General features: G+C 45.3%; 1 protein-coding gene across 4 annotated transcripts in view; it reads right to left on the bottom strand.

Moving 5' to 3' along the window:
- The window catches only part of ENPP2 (ectonucleotide pyrophosphatase/phosphodiesterase 2), a 129,379-nt gene that overhangs the window by 77,339 nt on the left and 32,388 nt on the right, over positions 1-19,652 (bottom strand). For 3 of the 4 annotated variants that reach the window (XM_068983870.1, XM_068983869.1, XM_068983868.1), the window contains exons 1-3: positions 13,859-13,891; positions 13,555-13,657; positions 1,889-2,044 (exon numbers count right to left, since the gene is read on the bottom strand). In XM_068983870.1, coding sequence (XP_068839971.1) covers positions 1,889-2,044; positions 13,555-13,657; positions 13,859-13,891 — 292 coding nt within the window. Of the gene's footprint in view, positions 1-1,888; positions 2,045-13,554; positions 13,658-13,858; positions 13,892-19,652 lie in introns of those variants that run through there. The other variant, XM_068983867.1, reaches the window with a different exon arrangement.

Below are 19,652 nucleotides of genomic sequence, written 5' to 3' on the forward strand. Positions count from 1 at the left end.
CTAATGTCAGTGATAATATGAGCTAGATTTCTGAAATAATCATCTAACCATAAAAGTCTAAACGCAGGTAAAAATTTATCAAGAGAGCTGTGGAATCTCTGTATCTAATGGTCTTAATACAATGAACTATTAGACTACTCAGCCATAAAAAAGGAGGGTTTCCCTGATGTCTCAGACAGTAAAGAATCTGACTACAATTCAGGAGACCTGGGTTCAATCCCTGGGTCAGGAAAATCCCCTGGAGAAGGAAACGGCAGCCCACTCCAGTATTCTTGCCTGGAGAATCCCATGGACAGAGGAGCCTAGAGGGCCACAGTCCATAGGATCACAAAGAATCAGACAAAGACTGAGCAACCAACACTAATATGCATAAAAAAGAACAAAATTGGGTCATTTGTAGAGATGTGGATGGACCTAGAGACTCTCATATAGAGTGAAACAAGCCAGAAAGAGAAAAACAAATGTCATATATTAACATATATATGGAATCTAGAAAGATGGTATAGATGACTTTATTTGCAAAGCAGAAATAGAGACATGGACGTAGAGAACAAAAGTATGGACGCCAAGGGGGGAGGAGGGGGAGGGGCATGAATCGGGAGACTGGGATTGACCCACGCACTGCTGATACTATAGTAAAAGAGATGACTGACGGGGGCCGACTGCAGAGCTCAGGGAGCCCTGCTCAGCGCTCGGGGCTGGCCTAAAGCGGAAGGCACCAAGCAGGGGAGCTATACACACACGGAGCTGACTCACGTTGCCGCGCAGCAGAGACTCACACAGCACAGCAACGCAGCTGTGGTTCAGCCGCCAAGCAAGTTGCGTCTTTGCAGCCCCATGGACTGCGGCCTGCCAGGCTCCTCGGCGCTCAGCCTTCTCTACGGTCCAACTCTCACATCCCTACATGACGACTGCAAAACCCACAGCTTTGACTAGGCGGACCTTTGTCAGCAAAGTGATGTCTCTGCTTTTTCCATCTAGGTTTTTCATAGCTTTGTTTCCAAGCAGCAAGCATCTTTTAATTTCATGGCTGCAGTGATCTTGGAGCCCAAGAAAATAAAATCTGTCACTGCTTCCACTTTTTCCAAAAAATAATTTTTTACAAAATGACCTTAAGAGCAGGGTTGCTCGTCACCTTTCCCGGCGTCAGAATATGAAGCTGCCCAGAGGAATAGGGGATAATCTACAAGGTAACTGCAAAGTCCCCCCTAAAGTGTGAGACTTCGGAAACACAGCAGGTAGAACGAGTCACCAAAGGTGATTTTCTCAACTAATGTATGTCCAGAGACCTGTATATCCCACTGACCCTTCTATTAAGAAATGTGAGCAAAGGCCAGGCACGTGTAGAGGAAGATTTCAGAGCTGCCTTGAGCATGCGACCCCAAGAAGAACTCTGAAATGATTTTAGACTTCCACTGAGAAGAAGTAATTGACCTCAGAGGAGACCCATAGTCACCATACGATAAGATGAAACAAAGCCAGTGTTAGAAACTGAGCAGGCAAGCAAAAATAATACAGTTAAAACAGACGCCCCAGAAGAGCCCAAGACTTTAAGAACGTGCAAAATTTCAGTCCAGGTACGCTAGCAGTGAATGAGGGACAGCAAGAGATAGAAATCACAACGATGAAAGACAAAGTAACTGGTCATAAACATCCCAAACTAGAAAATGATGACTGCAGCTGCGAAGAATTCTCTCTGGGCTGAGTCTTGTGTGGATGCAACGGTCATACACGGTGGGCTCATAACGCAGCTGGCGGTGACTCCAGGAACAAAACTAAATCCCCCAGCTTGGTTTGTCCAAAGCAGGGTGGCGATGGCAGGCTGCTCAACAGCAGGGGGTCGTTAAGCCAGCAAACCAAGACTAGAGAGGATTCAAAAGTTACACACCTGTCTTCAAGCAGAGCTCATCAAAGTCAAGGCAACAGCTGCTGTAGCTCTTACACAGGTTGTCACACCGGCAGTCAGGGGGTCCAGCCTCTTGAAGTTCAAAGCATCTGCCCTTGCAAGATCCAGAGATGTTGATCGAGGGGGAGTCTGACAACACTGCGAGAGACAAGAGACAAGGGCGATGGGATTAGGGCACAGGTCCTGTCACTATGGGGCTTCCCCGGCGGCTCAGACAGGAAAGAATCCGCCCGCGATGCGGGAGACCTGGGTTCAGTCCCTGGTTTGGGAAGATCCCCTGGAGTGGGAAAGGCTACCCACTCTAGTATTCTGGCCTGGAGAACTCCATGGACAGAGGAGCCTGGCAGGCTACGGTCCATGGGGTCACAGAGAGTCGCACGACTGAGCGACCTTCCGTCACATCACACTGGCAGGGAGGCCCTGGGCAGAAGAGCACGGTCATGCAGGCATACTCGAGCTGAGCAGCCTGGCTCCATCTCCTGCTGGCTGTGAACCTCGGCAGGCCCTCTGCGCCAGTTTCCTCACCTGTAGAGCGGGGAGACCAATAAAAGTAACTGGAGGCTGTCATGCGAATTAAACGAGGTATTGAGCAAGGTGTCAGCCATATAGAAAGTAACAAATGTTGGCTACTGGTTTTACTCCTATTTACAGTGATTATGACTACAAATCTGTGTTTCTGTGGATGTTGTGATGCCAACAGAGAACAGTCCTTTGAAGCCTACACTTAGAAGTGTTCATTCCTCTGTTCAAAAATCCACAGTTTTTGTAAGGAATGTGCAGGCATGCTCAGTTGCTCAGCCGTGTCCCACTCTTTGCGACCCATGGCCCGTAACCCACCAGGCTCCTCTGTCCATGGGATTTTCCAGGCAGGAATACTGGAATGGGCTGCCATTTCCTAGTCCAGGCGATCTTCCTGACCCAGGAATCGAGCCTGCGTTTCTTGCATCTCCCGCACTGGCAGGCAGGATTCTTACAGCTGCAACATGAAGACTGAGCCGAAATGTTCTGAGAACAGTCTCAACAGACGGGGTTGAAATAGAAGACTGTCAAGACCTCTTCCAGCCATGAAGCCTCCATATGTAACTAGAGCTATGCGAGCGTGAACTCTGCGACCTCAGAGAAAGAAAGGATTAACCACGGAGTGAGAAAAAATTAATTGGTGAGTAGTGCTAGGGTAACAGGCTGGCTGGGAAAATCAAGCAGGATCCTCATCCTAGCTTACAAAGCAAGTCAGATCTGCACAGGCTAGTATGGAAAGAGCTACAAAATGGATAGACATGTTTTTTTAAACAGCAAAGCATGGAAAGTTGTCCTGGTCGACCCAGGGACCGAACCCAGGTCTCCTGAATTGCAGGCAGATCCTTTACCATCCGAGGCACCACGAAAGCCCCGGCAGTAAATGTATATATTATATTTTCTGTTAGAAACAGAGACGGAGAAAGCAGTGAAGATAGAGACAAACGTGAGATAAAGTCAGAGGCCACAGCTGGAGATGAGAGAGTGGGTGGGGACAGAGCGTCGAGACAGGTACTAGGGTCAATCTGCAGGAGGACACGACACCCACCCCGGGATTCCTGCCTGGGAAACCCCGCGGCAGAGGGGCCTGGAGGGCCACAGTCCATGGGGTCACCAGGGTCGGACGTGAGCACACAGCGCACGCCAGTGTGCATCACACTTGTTTTCACTGAAAAAATTCTTTACAGAAATTATTTGTGGAGAAATGAGAAAGAGAAAAAGCAAGGAAACGTCTTACTTTTCTGCAATTTGAAACTTCTGTTTTACAAATGTCTTTTTGCTTTCTTGACGTTTTGCTTGCTCACTTCTCCTTCTCATGTATACATATAGCATATACCTATACGTGTGTGAGTAGACATGCATGTGAATTTGTGCGTGGAGGATGTATTACACAGTATATGAATATCCTACAAATTTTATCTATAATGTTATTTTAGTTCCTTGTTTATGCTTATGAATTTTCCATTTTTTTAATAATCAGAATCCACTACTTGTGAAATCAAGAGAACACCAGAGGCAGGGAGAGAACAGACATCTAACGGCATTTCTAGGCCCACCAAAGCCGTTTATCTGAACCTCCCGTTCATCGGCTAGTCCTTGGTCCTCTTTCGAGTCTGAGTCGCCCAATCCTGACCTGGACGGCGTTAGACCAGTCTCACTAAAGCAAACAGACTCAGCTGACCACGAGAGGCGAAGCGCTTTTGCATGGTTGATTCTGGGACATTCAGAGACATGCAAATCACCCCCGTTCAGCTGAGGAAATAATATCAGGTTTCCAAGGCAATGCCTTACCTCTGGTTCACAAACCACATTTTTCTATGGACTTTGCCCAGCCAATGAACAGACATGCTGAACCCTGAGGAACTATGAGAGGAGGACTGAGCAGCAGAGAAAGGAAAAATAAAGCCCCTCAGCGAATGTAAGAAAAATGCCTATAACGGAAACATGCTTTTTATACGGATACTGCTTAGAATCATTGCAGCATCCATCTATTATGATAAATTCTGAGTAGAATTTGTGCTCATGAACTGCGTATATAAGCACACTTAGCTATCCTTAGAGCTGGGATAATCAGAAGAGCTTCAAAGGCACATTGTTCGCAGATGCTCCCGCGTCCTTTGGGCATCTCAGCCAGCACGAGTTTTCCTCCATGCACGCCCTCTGCTTTTCCCTCATCATACTCTCTTCCTTTTTCTTACTTTTACTTTCAAAAGATTTGTATGAATTTCTAATCATTTTAAACCTTTCTCCATTCATTCTATCAAAGTGATTTTTATTCCTTCCTTCCAACAATAGTTACTCTCTTAAGTTTACCACTCACTTTGCTTTTGAAAATAATTGAATTTCACACAATAGCTTGCCCCTATCCAATTATCATCTTCCTTGCCAACCCTTAAACTGAAGACAGCTTTGGTAAGAAAGAGTTGCTCTTACACTCATAAGGCAAAGATACAGCTCATGAAAAGTACTGCACTCAATATGGGTCACTAACAGCTTTCAAATAAGAGTGAATTTCTGGGCTGGTGTGGATTAGGGATTGTTGTTGCTTAGCTGCCACGTGTGTATGACTCCTGCAACCCCCATGAACTGGAGCCCTCCAGGCTCCTCCGTCCATGGGATTTTCCAGGCAAGAGTACTGGAGTGGGTTACTCTTTCCTTCTCCAGAGGATCTCCCTGACCCAGGAATCGAACCCGGATCTCCTGTGTTGGCAGGAGACTCTGCTTTTTCATCCCACCCAGGTCCTGGGCCCCTCGCCCGGCTCCAGGCCCAGCTCAGGTTACACGACTGCTCCTCTTCTTGTACCTGATTCAATAGTCAGATAGGGAAGGATTCCCTGACTTCTTATATACCTGAATTCTAAAATCTGTACAGCCTGCCTTTACCAGAACTAAAAACTTCAGAACTAACGAGAAAGACAAGGAAACAAACTGTACTGAGTGAAGTAGGTCAGAAAGAGAAAAACGAATACCGTATAACATCACACAGATATGGAATCTGGGGAAACGGTGCCTGAACCTATTTGCAGGGCAGGAACAAAGCCGCAGGCGTGAAGAGACTCGTGGACACGGCCGGGGGAGAGGTGGGGCGGATTGAGAGAAGGGCATGAAACACAGACGCGACCGCAGGTAAAGCAGACAGCCGGGGACAAGTCGCTGCGTAACTCAGGGAGCTCAGCCGGCGGTGCTGTCACCCCCAGAGGGTGCAATGCGGCGGTGGGAGCGAGGTGCACGCAAGTAGGGCCTGCGGACACTCGGCAGTTCACACTGCTGGGGTGGGGCGGGGCCTGCAGACGCTCAGGGCCGGTTCACACTGCTGGGGTGGGCGTAGGGGTGGGCGGGGAGCGGGGTGCATGGGGCGGGGCCTGTGGACGCTCAGGGCCAGTTCACACTGCTGGGGAGGGAGAGGGGTGGGCGGGGAGCGGGGTGCATGGGGCGGGGCCTGCAGACGCTCAGGGCCGTTCACACTGCTGGGGAGGGAGAGGGGTGGGCGGGGAGCGGGGTGCATGGGGCGGGGCCTGTGGACACTCACGGCCGGTTCACACTGCTGTGCGGCAGAAGCCAGCACGACACCAGAAAGCAATTATTCTCCAATTAAAAATAAATTAAAAACAAACCTGTCCTAAGTGTGATGGGGGTTTGAAACTTCATATGAGGCACTTGCCAGCACTTTTATGAAATTCAAATGCTATTCTGCCTTTTGAATTACATATTTAAATGATATTGTTTTACTTCAAAGGAACAAGTCAGTTCCAGAAGCTTAAAAAATAAATGTCACAGGTCTACACAGACAGAAGTTCCCTTTAAACAGAGACTTTAAATTTTAAAATATATGTATATGTGATGTACATAAAAACAATGCTGTACGTTTCTTACTTTTCCCAGAACGCAATTTCATGATTTTAAAAACCCACCCATGTAAAATTGGATTTATCGCATTCAAACTCATAATTCTGATAGAAACAAGTGAAATTATTTTTACTTAGCTAAGCGAACCTTCTTTCTAAAACATTCCGTCTTACCATACCTACACAGAGGTAGCACTGTGGAAATCTGGTGCCATTTATGCACAGAAAAAAAAATTATTGATAATGTTAGACTATTCGAAACAACCTAATTCATGATAAAAGTTGTGACCTACACATTATTTCATCTTGGACTCCCAATCACATTTCCCACCAAATCTCTCTGCAAAATGGAAGTTTTCAGATTTGGACGATGGCCAGTGCGGGAGGCTGTGTTTAAGTTTGAAAATGCTTAGCCCAGCCTAAAGCTGGACGAGTCCTCTAAGTTTTGTCTGGTCCTGCATTCAGAGAGCGCTGTGACCCGCTCTCTGTTCCCCCCATTTTCCATGGTTCTCAGCCTGAGGGTTTCCTGAAAGTTGAGAGGCAAGTCTTGAAATGAAACAGACAGTGAGTAAGCCGCCTCCTTTCCAAGAGCACTGGGACAGACCTGGCTCTCCGGTGTCCGCCTGCCTTGTCTGAAGCATAAAATACAAGGAAAAAAGGCCAACAACGTGGATGACAACCAAGATGCCGGCCAACTCAAGAGTGAAGTCCCGTCTAACGCCTCTTCTGGAGTATACGATGTGCTCTTTCTGGTCCTACTTTCTTGCACTGAAGTTGCCGTTTTTCCCCAATAGTCTTGACCTCATCTCTTGGAAAGCAGCACTTAATACAGGCCTGTGTGTCAGTATCTCCACTTCCTAAATACATCACTTTCTATAAATATCCATTACTACAGCATCATTGCTTCTCTGGTGGCTCAGAGGTTAAAGCGTCTGCCTCCAATGTGGGAGACCTGGGTTCGATCCCTGGCTCGGGAAGATCCCCTGGAGAAGGAAATGGCAACCCACTCCAGTATTCTTGCCTGGAGAATCCCATGGACGGAGGAGCCTGGTAGGTTACAGTTCACAGGGTCGCAAAGACTGAGCGACTTCACATTACCTTACCTTACCTTACAGCATCATTAGGCTCTCTTCTTCACAGCTTCTGAACCAGATTTCATAGACAACTTTTTAAATTAATAAGTCCACCTGGGAAGTTTTCAAACACCTGTACTTTCAATGTGTTTGTAAATACAACATCCTCATGTAGCAAGACCCCATCGACTACAAGAAAACAGGTTTCTAGATGGTTTCAATGAAATTTGAATCTAACTTCAATTGTAAATCACTCAAATAACATGTATGATCATAGTCAGTAGTATAAGTCTGCTACCAAACAATGAACGGCATTTTATATAGCAGATACTGTCAATTTGATGAGGTAAAAATGGAGACCCTGGCCTTAAAACAAATTTGGAGATAAATGCAGTGTATCAGCATACACTCAACAGCTTGTATTCTTATCAGTCTTAGTATGGCACGTTTGTTTTCAAGAATCTTTTCAGACAAAGAGGCAATATTATCCTCATTTTTCCTGGTTGGGCGATCAGAACTCTAGTGAAAGAGAAAGTCGCTGAGTCGTGTCCGACTCTTTGAGACCCCATGGAAGACAGCCCACCAGGCTCCTCTGTCCACGGGCTTCCCCAGGCACGAATCCTGGAGTAGGGTGCCATTCCCTCCTCCAGGGGACCTTCCCGACTCAGGGTTGAACCCGGGTCACCTGCCTGCAGGCGGATTCTTTACCATCTAAACACCAGGGAAGCCCTCAGAATTCCATACTTTTTCAGTGTGTTTTTAAATACCATGTCCTCATGTAGAAAGACCTCGTAAACTACAAGAAAACAGATTTCCAGATGATTTGAATAAAACTTAGGTGTTTAATTTCACTTGTGTAGTGCTCCACTGCATGGCACAGGGAACCCTACTCAGTGTTGTGTGGCAGCCTGGACGGGAGGGGCTTTGGGGGAGAATGGGTACGTGTATATGCATGGCTAAGTCCCTTTGCTCTCTGCCTTAAAGGATCACAATACTTTTATACTCCAGTATAAAAAGTTGTTTTTAAAAAAAGAACCCTAGGCCTAACTTAAGCTAGCAAAGGCCCAGCTACAATTTTAGATCATCTGATTGTAGCTACAATAGCATTATCATTAACAAAGGATTTTTCAAATTATGCACATAAGCTCTGAATTTTAGATGTTCTTTTTAAGACATGATTTTGGAAGATATAAGCTATGTTGAACTTTATTAAAGATGGTGATTTCTGGTTAATGCAACAAGATAGAAGATTCTGTATAGTTTTTTTTTTTTTTGCTTGTCAATATTAGTCTTTAATTTTTATGAAATTTGAAAATTAGAGAATAGTTAATGCCCCTTTCTATAGCATACAATTATGATAAGCAATGCATAAAAATCATCTGGAATATAAACTAAATTTATTTTTTAAAGACAATCTGCAAAATACCCATTTTAAAGAAATTATTTTAAAAGTTTACTATTACAATGTGTGCTTATATCATTTGGACATTTTTTTGCTTACCAGGTTTTTGCCTACTATTTACTATGCTTTTCAACAGAAATTGGAACAAGTTTTATTAGGTTCACAATAAAATTTTAGTCTGAATTCACTGCTTTCCCTTTTTTAAATTAATGTCTTCCCAGGTGGCTCAGTGGTAAAGAATCCACCTGCCGGTGCCGGAGATGCGAGAGACATGGGTTAGATCCCTGGGTCGGGAAGATCCCTTAGAGTAGGAAATGGCAACCTGCTCCAGTATTCTTGCCTGGAAAATTCCATGGATGGAGGAGTCTGGTGAGGTACAGTCCACAGGGTCGCAAAGAGTCGCACAGAGGTGCTTTACGACACGGTGTTGGTTTCAGCTGTAGGCAAGGCTGAATTTCCTTTAGAACTCCCTGTGTGTGGTGGAGCACGGCCAGTTACCAGCGCTGTGATACAGGGCTGCTGGGCCTGCCCCCTGAGCACGGGGCCAGCCAGACCCCGGCACTCAGGCCGCTGCTGAGTGGGGGCACGCGTGTGAGAGGGTGCGTGTGTTCACAAGCGCATGAGCGTGTGTGGCCCTGTGCCCCTCCATCCTCCACATGGCCCACCTTCTACACTAAGATTCAATATGTTGCTTCGTATTGTATATGTTGGGAAAAGTGAAAGTCACTTAGTCGTGTCAGACTCTTTGTGACCCCATGGACTATAGCCCACCAGGCTCCTCTGTCCATGGGGATTCTACAGGCAAGAATACCAAAGTGGGTTGCCATGCCCTCCTCCAGGGGATCTTCCTGACCCAGGGATCGAACCCGGGTCTCCTGCATTACAGGCAGATTCTTGACTGTCTGAGTCACCAGGAATCTGAGACGTTTTGGGGAAAGTTTTGGGCATAAATCAGTTTGAACTTGTAGGAGCAATTTTTCTATCATGCAGAGTAGGTATTTTTTGTAGACTGAAGGTTAATCAATTTTTAAATACTTCTGAGAAAATTATCTCTGTATACACAGAAAAAATATATATATATGTAGAACAATAAACATGGAACTCGACTCCCTGCGCCCCCTCCCAAGAAAAGGCTGTGATAGTTTCAGGTGGACAGCCAAGGGCCCCAGCCATACATGCACACGCATCCATTCCTCCCCAAGTCCCCCCCCATCCAGGCTGCCACACTGAATCAGCTATATGTTCTCATATATCCCCTCTGTTTTGGATTTCCTTCCCATGAAGGTCACCACAGAGCGTTTGTATAGTTCTAAGATACATGAAAAATCACTGCACCTAAGTGCCATACTACAAAGAACTGAAAAATCCATGCTCTTCTTTCAATGCTAATTCAGATCATGGTGTTCCACTGACTTAAATGCCTTCTGGTTTCAATATTAGATTTAACATAAAGTCCCAGGATGTGATAGTCCTTCTAATTTTCCTTGCAGCGTAATGGCTGATGACAGTCACCTGTCAGCTTTGCAGTTCCTCCAAGCCATTGCCTTATCACTCAAGTGCCTTTGTGTTGTAGGATGAGATGCCCAAAGCTATCAAATGAACGTGAACCTTCTCACTCCTGTCACCATTATCTGCTTTCTCCAGGATTCACAAAGCAAAGCTTTACTTGTAAAATTGTCAGTGACACTCTTCATTTCACATTTCCCCATAAATTCACCTGCATTCTCGTACTTTTAAACTCTCAAGCCACTTAAAAATGATGATGACTTGAACAAAGCTTTCAAGTCTCTGTTAACCAGTTATTTACAAGCTTACCCACTTCCCTTTGTCTTTCAAGTATGAAGTTGCTTCTCTCAGAGGAGATCCCATTTCCACCCAGAGACTGGAAAAGTATCCGTCACCAACTCCAGTGAAATAGATTCCACCATCACACAAAAACATACACATAAGCACATTATGTGAGTGTCACCTGCATACACATAAATTCTCTTTCAACTTTAGAGGTAAATCAGGCTGGCTACATCAGATGTATGGGACAAGAATGTCAAACTGAATCGCACGTATTCTTTACCTTCTCTCTGAAAATTTATTCCCGGCATCTCATGTACCTTATGGTCCGTGATATTTACCCAGCAGACTTGTAATCAGTTCTGCTCATTTCATATCCTCTAATAAATCTACAATCTAAAAGAAGAAATCTTATTTTACCATGACTTCCAATAGATCACCACATCCTAACAAAAAATCCAGCTATCAAGTGTGCCAGCTAATTAATTATAATAGTTTGCACGGCCGCAGCCTCGAAACTAACATCCACCACAGTCCAGTAGCAAGAGTCTGCATGTGTGCAGAACGTTCTCAGCTACAGCTGAGGACTCTGAGGTACTACGTTTCCTAAATAAGAAACCGAATGCTAGTGAATGAGAGGTCTTGCCCTGGTCAGTCTGAAGCTGGCTATACATCAATATCCTCTGTGTTCCTTCTACTTGGTAGAACAATCTCGAAGCACCAAGCTTCTCAGGAATACTCTGGAACACGGAAGTGTCGTTGACAGTAAGCATGGCAGCCTTTCCTCCTAGGATCTTCTCTAAAACGCATGTGACAGCTCACTCAGGGTTTTCTGACGCACGCGCATGCTTTGCGGGCAGAATCACCAACCATAAGTGTCATCTCAGACACACACAACATTTAAAAAGAGGAAAATGCTTAGACTCTCCGCACTATGCGTTTGCTCAGCTTCCAAAGCACATCATGGCCTTCATTCAGGAGAAATCAATTACAGTGCCTCAACAGCAGTAAGCTATAGCAACAGAAATTTAAAAATAACAAGTGTCAGGTACGCCAAAATCCCCAAACTCAGACTCACATGTATCTCGAGACTAATCCTTCCTAGCAGTAGAATTTTCACTAATAAATTATTTTAGAAGATAACATAAGGCCAAAAGTAATCAATGATTTGATTAATAATTCAAGCAAATATTCTGAAATATACTAGATTTAGAGATAATTTATATTATTTTTCCAGAAGTAGCATTGACTCATTAATTCTTGTAACTGTTTTTAATAATGCAAGGAAATTATTTATTATACACAAAATATATTTGAGGATTAGTAAATCTGGTCTGTATTTTTCAAGTTCTCCTGCAGAGAGTACACACATTCAAAAGGCAATGAAACAGACAGACAGAATCATGTTTTTCTTTTTTAATCCAGAAGGAAAATTAGAAATCACCTAGGCCCGTTCTCCACTGTACAGCTAAGGAAATGGAACTCACAAGTGACTTCCCCAAGACCACCTGGCAAGTGAGACGCCTCCAGGGCGCCAATTCAGGGCTTTCATGACCATTTTCCAAAAAAAAAGTCAACTTTGAAAATAATGGGCAACTTGATTTTACAACATTCATCAGAGAAATCGCTTTTAATATCAGTTTTAGCTAAAGTAATATATTGATACAAAGAAGGGGAAAAAGTTCCTTTGAGGGTCCACTGGAAAGAGCCAGCAGCAGGCTCTCAAGCTTGCCCCCATGGCCAAACTAAAGGCCTGATCCTCGCTCTTCAGTCTGAGCAGTTACAGGCAGTATGAGCAGGAGTTACACTTGTCTGGAACAACCATTCGTTACCAACAGAAACAGGATCCTCCAGCCCAGGGGTCCGCCTTCCTCCCCTTCCCCAACAGAAGACAGCTCATTTTGTCCATTGGTCCCCTGGGGGTGCAATCTTTATGATTTCTTATATTTTCCTACTTTTCACCCCAAGCACACTCCACCTGGACTCACTAAACCACTTCTGATATAACTCTTTTGCCCTTACTCAAAAGCCACTTGCTTGAAATCAGGAAGGTTCAGAATCCCATCAATGCATGGACCATAACTTGGCTAAGACATGCTCGTGCTGGCTAAAGAGAGACAGGAGACAGTCTTTTATGAGGCAGGTCAAGAAACCCAGCGCAGAGAAGCTCAAATGCACAGGAAGGCCGACAACCTGCTGAGGTGTCAGGGAAGCCAAGGAAGGATTGCCCCCAGAGGACCCGTTACTTAGCCTGTAACTTCTCTTTATGAAGCCATCAGCAGCTCCAACTTCCAGGAAATTAACCAGCTCATTACTTGAGGCCTGGTCAGTTAAGCCTCCTGGACCTGCACAAGGAGCTCCTTTATAAGAATCCCCATACTGCTTATGGCACAGGGTACACTGTAAAAGGAGACGCTTTCACTCCAGTTCTGCTGGTTAAGTCATGACACACCATGAAAACGGACCTCTCCTCGGGCCAAAAGAAAACTCAGGGAGAAGTCACTCTCATCAGCTCTTCTAAGCACCTCCTCTCCTATTTTTCCTGTTTAGGTTAAACCTTCATCTCATAGTCCTGACCTTTCATAAAAACAGCTCCCTGCCATTCTTTGCTTTTTACTTCCATCCCTCTTTTTCTCAAGGTCAGAACTTTCTGGACACAAATACTAGATCTCCTATCATATGACAACAAATTACACTCACAATGTCTTTACTATCAAGTCAGCACCTGTTCTCACCACTTCTTTTTCAGCCTTGTCTGTTCACCAGAGCGTTAATGTTGTCTTAGCATTTATAAATTCAGAGGACAGAGATTTAAACAGTCAGTAAAGTAGCAGGAAGAGTTCATAAAATGTTCTCTTACTAAACCACGTTCCCCCATCTGAACTGTACAGAGAGCTGACTTTATTCCAGAGACGGCATGAGTTAGCTGCACTGCAAGATTAAAGGTGCATTTCTTAAGGAGTGGACAGTGATCACTTTTAATATTTTAAAAGGACTGAAGATGGGCACAGCTGCTACACATACCTGTAGGAGGGCCTTCATCCCATCCTTCTGCCCTCTTAATTCGGTTTGCTGTGAATCCTAAGCAGATATTGACACCAACAGCAAAAGTGAACAGAGATATTACCTAAGAGAAGAAAGAGATCAAACTGTCAGTGCAGCCAGACAAGCCTGAATCGGATTCCACCAAGGCAGTGCAAATGACTTCAACATCACCATCCAACCCTGCAGCTTCCCAAATGCACCCTGTAGAGCTGTCTTCATCTTAAAAGCAAAAAGAAAATTCAGATCAGAAAGCAACTCCCCCGTCATTGTCTCCTTCGCCTACCTGATGGAGCTGGCATGAGCTTCTCCTGGCCATGGCAGGGGTTCTTGGAAAGCCTGTGGCAGCGTGTTCTGTGTGCCTACACTGAACGCGCTGCTTTTTGGGGCTCTGAGTCCAGTCTATTAACTACAAGTAATCCCACCTGGGAGGTTGACAGCCTCCTCTGATTTGTCCAAAGCTCGATTTCATCACAGTTTGCTCGCAAATCGCAGCTCTGAGCCTAAGCAGCTTGAAACATCCCTCTCCGCCTCTCCACCCCGCTCAGCCCCTCCCCTGACACACAGACACTTTCAAGTGGCTTCCTCTGGTAACATAAGGGTTTCTTATGTTGCTGTAGCGAATAACCCTGCATGTTCATTTTCCTTCCCTCCTGAAAACATGGCTTTTTAAAAAAAGAAACCAAATGCATTTTATCCGATAAAAATGAAACAGAGCCCACAAAAGGGTTTCTACCAGCTTTAAGCTTTTAAGGTTTAACAATGTAGTTATTCACTGCAGTCAACCTCACAACTTCATGTTTTTTAAAAAAACAAGGAAAGTTTTATAATTTCTAAACCTACTAACCCTCTGTCCGGCCCGTTTCTTTATTTTTCTGGTCGTATAAATGACCCTGTCCCTTCTGCCGCATTCTCAGCGACTCCTGGCTCCTCAAACATTTCCCACGATGAAACCTCCCAAGATTGTAACGAAACACAGGAGATAGCATTCTGCTTCCCCATGCTGTCCTTAGAGTTTACAGAAGTAACATTTATCAAAATCCTGGGGATGCCAGTGAAGCGCACAGAGGTCTCCTGCCTCCTGAGGAGGCATAGAATGAGTTCAGATCTGCCTGCCTCTTCCTCCGGAAAAAACCGTCGGGTTTTCTGTTTCGGAGGGACTGGGGAGCAGCGAGGGTGGGATGTGGCGGGGGCGGGGGCGGGGCCGGGGGGAAGCTTTACTAATGACTGAACTGAGAAAGGACATCTCGGTGGCAGCAAGAATTCAGCTCTACAGAATTGTTTCCTTACGTTTTTTCCCCAGAAAAATTATCATCTAGCCACCAAACACTGTGCCTTTGATGCTATTGTGAGGCTTAAAGTCTTTTTACTGAGCTAGCTAGCCACCAGGGGACTTCTAAAAGAAATCAAGCCCTCAAAAGCTGCAAGTTCTTTAAATACTGTACACTGGTAGGATTCAGACGGGGGAGGAGCGCTTATCTCTGGTTTTTCTCTGGCCAGACCCGGTGACCACAGCTCTTGTGCAGAGCATATGTGTGTACGTAAACAAACAGGGGGCTTACTATGCAACAAATGGCTGAGGAAGCTGGGGCTCTGCTCAAATAAAACCCCACAGCACAAAAGCCAGAGCTTGCTTACGGTGGGCTGCACAGTAGGTCTGGGTTTCATTAGATATTCCAGAATTCGGTAACAGCTAATTGAGAAAAAGGAAACACGGTGCCAAGCTTTCAGCTGCCTCTCTCGAAGCCTTTCCATTCTGCACTCTTAGAGAGACGGCAGGCCGATGGGTCTTTCTATAGAAGTCTCTGGCTTCAGTCTGTACGCCATACTGAAATGATTTGGGGTCGGGTGTTTAGCAAGGCTTATGAAAGATGTTAACCCCACGTAAGATTTTTCTACTGTTTATGTTCAGTTTCAAGATGCAGGCTTGTACAAAGGAAAACTATCAGCCAAAAAGGGAAATATCAAGGCAATCCTGTGACTGCATTGTATGCCACAGCGGCCAAAGGCTCCAAAAGAAAACTGACCCAACCTCCTCACCAGCCTCGCCAGCCCTCACCAGAGTCCAACAGCTGTAGAATCTGTCTGATATTTGATGGTAGAAATCCAGCTCGAGGACAGTGAACACTCCCCTTGAAAAATGATTAGACTCAGAAACTGAACATTATCCACTCATTGTTTGGACATGCAGAGTAGCTGTGCAGGGGGAAAAAAGTCTTAAGAGTAATAGCCAGAGAAATGAAATGTGTGTGTTAGTCGCTTAGATGGGTCCGCCTCTTTGAGACCGCATGGACTGTAACCCACCAGGCTCCTCTGTCCATGGGATTCTCCAGGCAAGAATACTGGAGTGAGTTACCATGCCCTTCTCTAGGGGATCTTCCCAGCCCAGGGATCGAACCTGAGTCTTCCAGATTGCAGGCAGATTCCTTACTGTCTGAGCCACCAGGGAAGCCCAGCCTGACCCATAACTGGCTTCTGTACAGCACTTATTACCAGTTATCTAAGAGGACTGAACACCTCTCTTCTGATAACCATTCGGCCAAAGGACTTTATCTACTACTGGTTACTGTGCACAGAGAACGCATTCTCTCTCTCTCACACACACACACACACACACACACACACACACACACACACACCACCTAACCACTGTTACACAGAATTTCACTCAAAGACCTTAACTGAAAGACATCATTACAAATTAACTGTCAGGGGGGTGACCCAAGTCCCTACCTCAGGCACCCAATCAACTGTAAAACAAACTCAGCCCTCATTATCTAAAACTGAGCCAACTGCAAAGCCTGACAATGCATACTGCCCATCTAGAAATTCAACTGAGATGACTGAGATAGAGTCCAAACCCTTTTATACAGAACTAAATCAAGACAGTTCGCCCGTGCTGGTATTTAAGATTTGGGGATAAGGTCACTCGTGGCTGGGTCAGTAAATAACAAAGTGTACGAGAAAGACTAAAATTAACTTTCAGCTTGGTTTATTAATCCAGCCATATTTCAGAGAACACTGCCCCCTGGCAGAAGAAAACCCAAACAAATCTTAACAACAGTCTCAGGCCTGAAAAATCATTCTGTGATTCTCAAGCTTCACTGGGCATAAGAATGACCCTGGAAACTTGTTTAAAATGTTGATGCTTATGGTCTAAACCCCAAGATTCAGAACCATGAGCTCCAGGAGGTGAGAAGAGAGGGAAAGTTTAGGGCCAGGCAGGAGCTAACAGAACAGGCTCTTCTGATGCGAGCAATGGCAGGGCCACATTCTGATGCAGGAAAAGAGCAGTAGAATAAATGACTCTGAATCAATTAACTTACATCCTGAATGTTGACTTGCCTGGCCTAAATCATAATGTGATTTTAATATATCACTAATAGCATCCACTACTAATTGGACATTAAAGTTTATATCCCTTAATGGCAAACCATGGTGGTTCTTCCACTGTCCTTCCATCTCCAAACTGTGAGCAGCGAAACAGTCTTTTATTTACTTTGCTGGTGGTACCAAGCAGCCAGGGTGTGTATTGCTTAATTGTGCTACAGTAGTTGCATTTATACAAATGCACAGTCCATCTTTTCATGACATGCTTCTGTGAGTCCTTGTTTCCAAGCCCTGATTAAGGTAAAAGGGTTTGAGGTCAACAGTGAGATTTGAAAAAATCTGTAATTGAGGGTTGTCATTCTTGCCTCCTACCGTAATTACGAAGCATTCATGAACGGATTCACACTTTATCAATATCCAGCTTCTCATTGTGCAGAACTAACTATAATTACAGCCTTGACCCGACTCTGCTCCCACCGCACTTCTAACACTACCGGACGGCCACTGACCACCTGGTTTTCAGGGGCAACACTTGAGCAGTCACTGCAGCACCAACACCAGGAAATTAAGAGAACGGCACCTACATGCATTCTTCCTACCCTATTTTAAAACTCTTTTGGTTAGGTCTTATTTTTCAATTCTGCTGTGGTTGAGAACTGTTAGAAAATTCAGGACAGACACTGGACAACAGGCTCTGCAGGAGGGATTTGCCGACTAAACGGAGCGAGAAATCATGACAGCTAATACAAAAACAGGCAGGCTCAATTGCTCTCACAATCCAGCACTGCCTGTGTATAAAGTGGACTCCACTTAAGAGTTTAAACCACAGGGGCAAAGCTTTACGAGTAATCTACGGTCCCTGGGGGGTTCGCCAATGAGAAGCGGCATACGCCTATTCAAATGCCAGCAGGACTTGCGTTATTAGTTACTACACAGTTGAAAGCTGAAATCAACACTGTCGCCTCTTTCAGTGACTTCCATTTATATCATAAACACCTATGCATTACATGTGCTCTCAGTGGGATCTAAGCATGAGCCCCCGTACCGGAACACTCTCTAAGAACACGCATTCATGGCACAGATGTTCATTAGCTCCTACTGTGTGCCAAGCACTCTTCTGGGCACTAGTTCCTTAAAAGGAACCAAACCAAACACAGTCCCTTAGCCTCCATATAAGTCACACAGACACAGAAATAAGCGGGAAATTGCAGCTGCGGCAGGCGTGGATGTATAGGGGCCAGTGATGCTATGGGAACACATGATTCAGGCTTGATGTGGTCAAGAGGGTCGCAGAAGACTTTGTGAAGTGTCGGCTGAGCTGGGATATGAGGGTAGAGGGGAGGAACGAGGTAAGAGAGGAGGAAAGGCTTCTAGGCAGAGCAAACAGGATATGCAACGGCTCTGTGCAGACTGGAGGCACCACACATCCCACCAAAGGCATCCCGTTCAACCCGTGCAGGGAGATGAAAGGGAGCCTGGAGTGAAGTGAGGCCGGAGAGGCTAGTAGAGGTCAGTCCACGTGGGGCCTCGGCAGGCACATAGGGTGGTATCGTCTTGATCCTAAATGTTTTGGAAAGCCTTTAAAGGGCTTAAATCAGTGGAAGCATAATGAGATATGAAGTCTTGACCTCTGTACAGTGTGGATATGAGTTTGAGGGAGTCAAAATGGATACAATAGGTAGTTTGGAAATGGAGGTGGTAATCCAGACAAAAGCCAGTGAGTGAGACGTGGCATTAGGAAAACGACGGCGCTGGTAGAGAGGTGGGAAACTGGTCGAGCTGGGCAAAGGGTTGTCCATGCACCGAGCACGCAGGCTGAGGGGCAGGAAGGCGTTAATGTGACGCGTGAGTGAACGAATCGCTGATGGTCGTGATGGCCAGTAAGGCCACTTCTTAGGTTTTCACTGGATTATAAGGAAGATGAGGCAATATGCATCCATTTGCTAACACTCTAGAATTAAACAGGTAAAATAAGGGATCTTGCCAATAGCTTTAAAACCTGTGTCAGTAGTTTTAAAACTCTTCTGAGGCAGCTGATTTAGAGAAAAGTTACAGTAGACTTGAAACATTTGAAAATAGGTTTATTCATAATTGAGGTTTAAGAAGAATTACCCCCAGGAAATAGCTCAGCTTTGTTCCTAACTATAGCTTACAATAAAACATTGCAAAACTCAAACTCAAATTAAGTCTTTTTTTTTTTTTTTTTGCTACTCTGAAATGCACGTGTAAAAATCCAGGCAAATGGAAGTCGTTTGAGTCAACTTTGCCAAGTGAACTGTGAACATCTGAGCACGGATGGGTGGCTATATGACTGGAGAAAATTGTTTAACTAAAAGTATCAACCCAAGGTTGAGAACTCTCACCCTTTATCCTCCAGCCTCACACAAACAGGCTGAGAAGCCGTCGTCAACTCCACTTGTATTGGGTTGGCCAAAAACACCCACGGAAAAACCCCAAAGAATTTTTTGGCCAACACAATAGATGAAGAAATGGAAGCTCAGACAACAGATGAAATGGAGGCTCGAACAGATGACGGCCCAAGGTGGACAGAGGACAGCCCACGGTGGTGGAATAAAGGACTGGGCCCAGTCCGGAAGCTGGGCCTCCTGAGCCAGGCTGGTCCTCTCCACTAAAGTGTGATGTCCCTCCACCAGGCCACACGAGGCCTCCAGCCAACACACCCAAAACACAGCCACTGGAGCAGCCAGCCCCTCTCCAGCCTCCTTTCAGGGCAACCTTAAAACCACTTT

The sequence above is a fragment of the Capricornis sumatraensis genome, chromosome 11, assembly GCF_032405125.1.
Source record: "Capricornis sumatraensis isolate serow.1 chromosome 11, serow.2, whole genome shotgun sequence".
In the NCBI taxonomy this organism is placed as follows: Eukaryota; Metazoa; Chordata; class Mammalia; order Artiodactyla; family Bovidae; genus Capricornis; species Capricornis sumatraensis.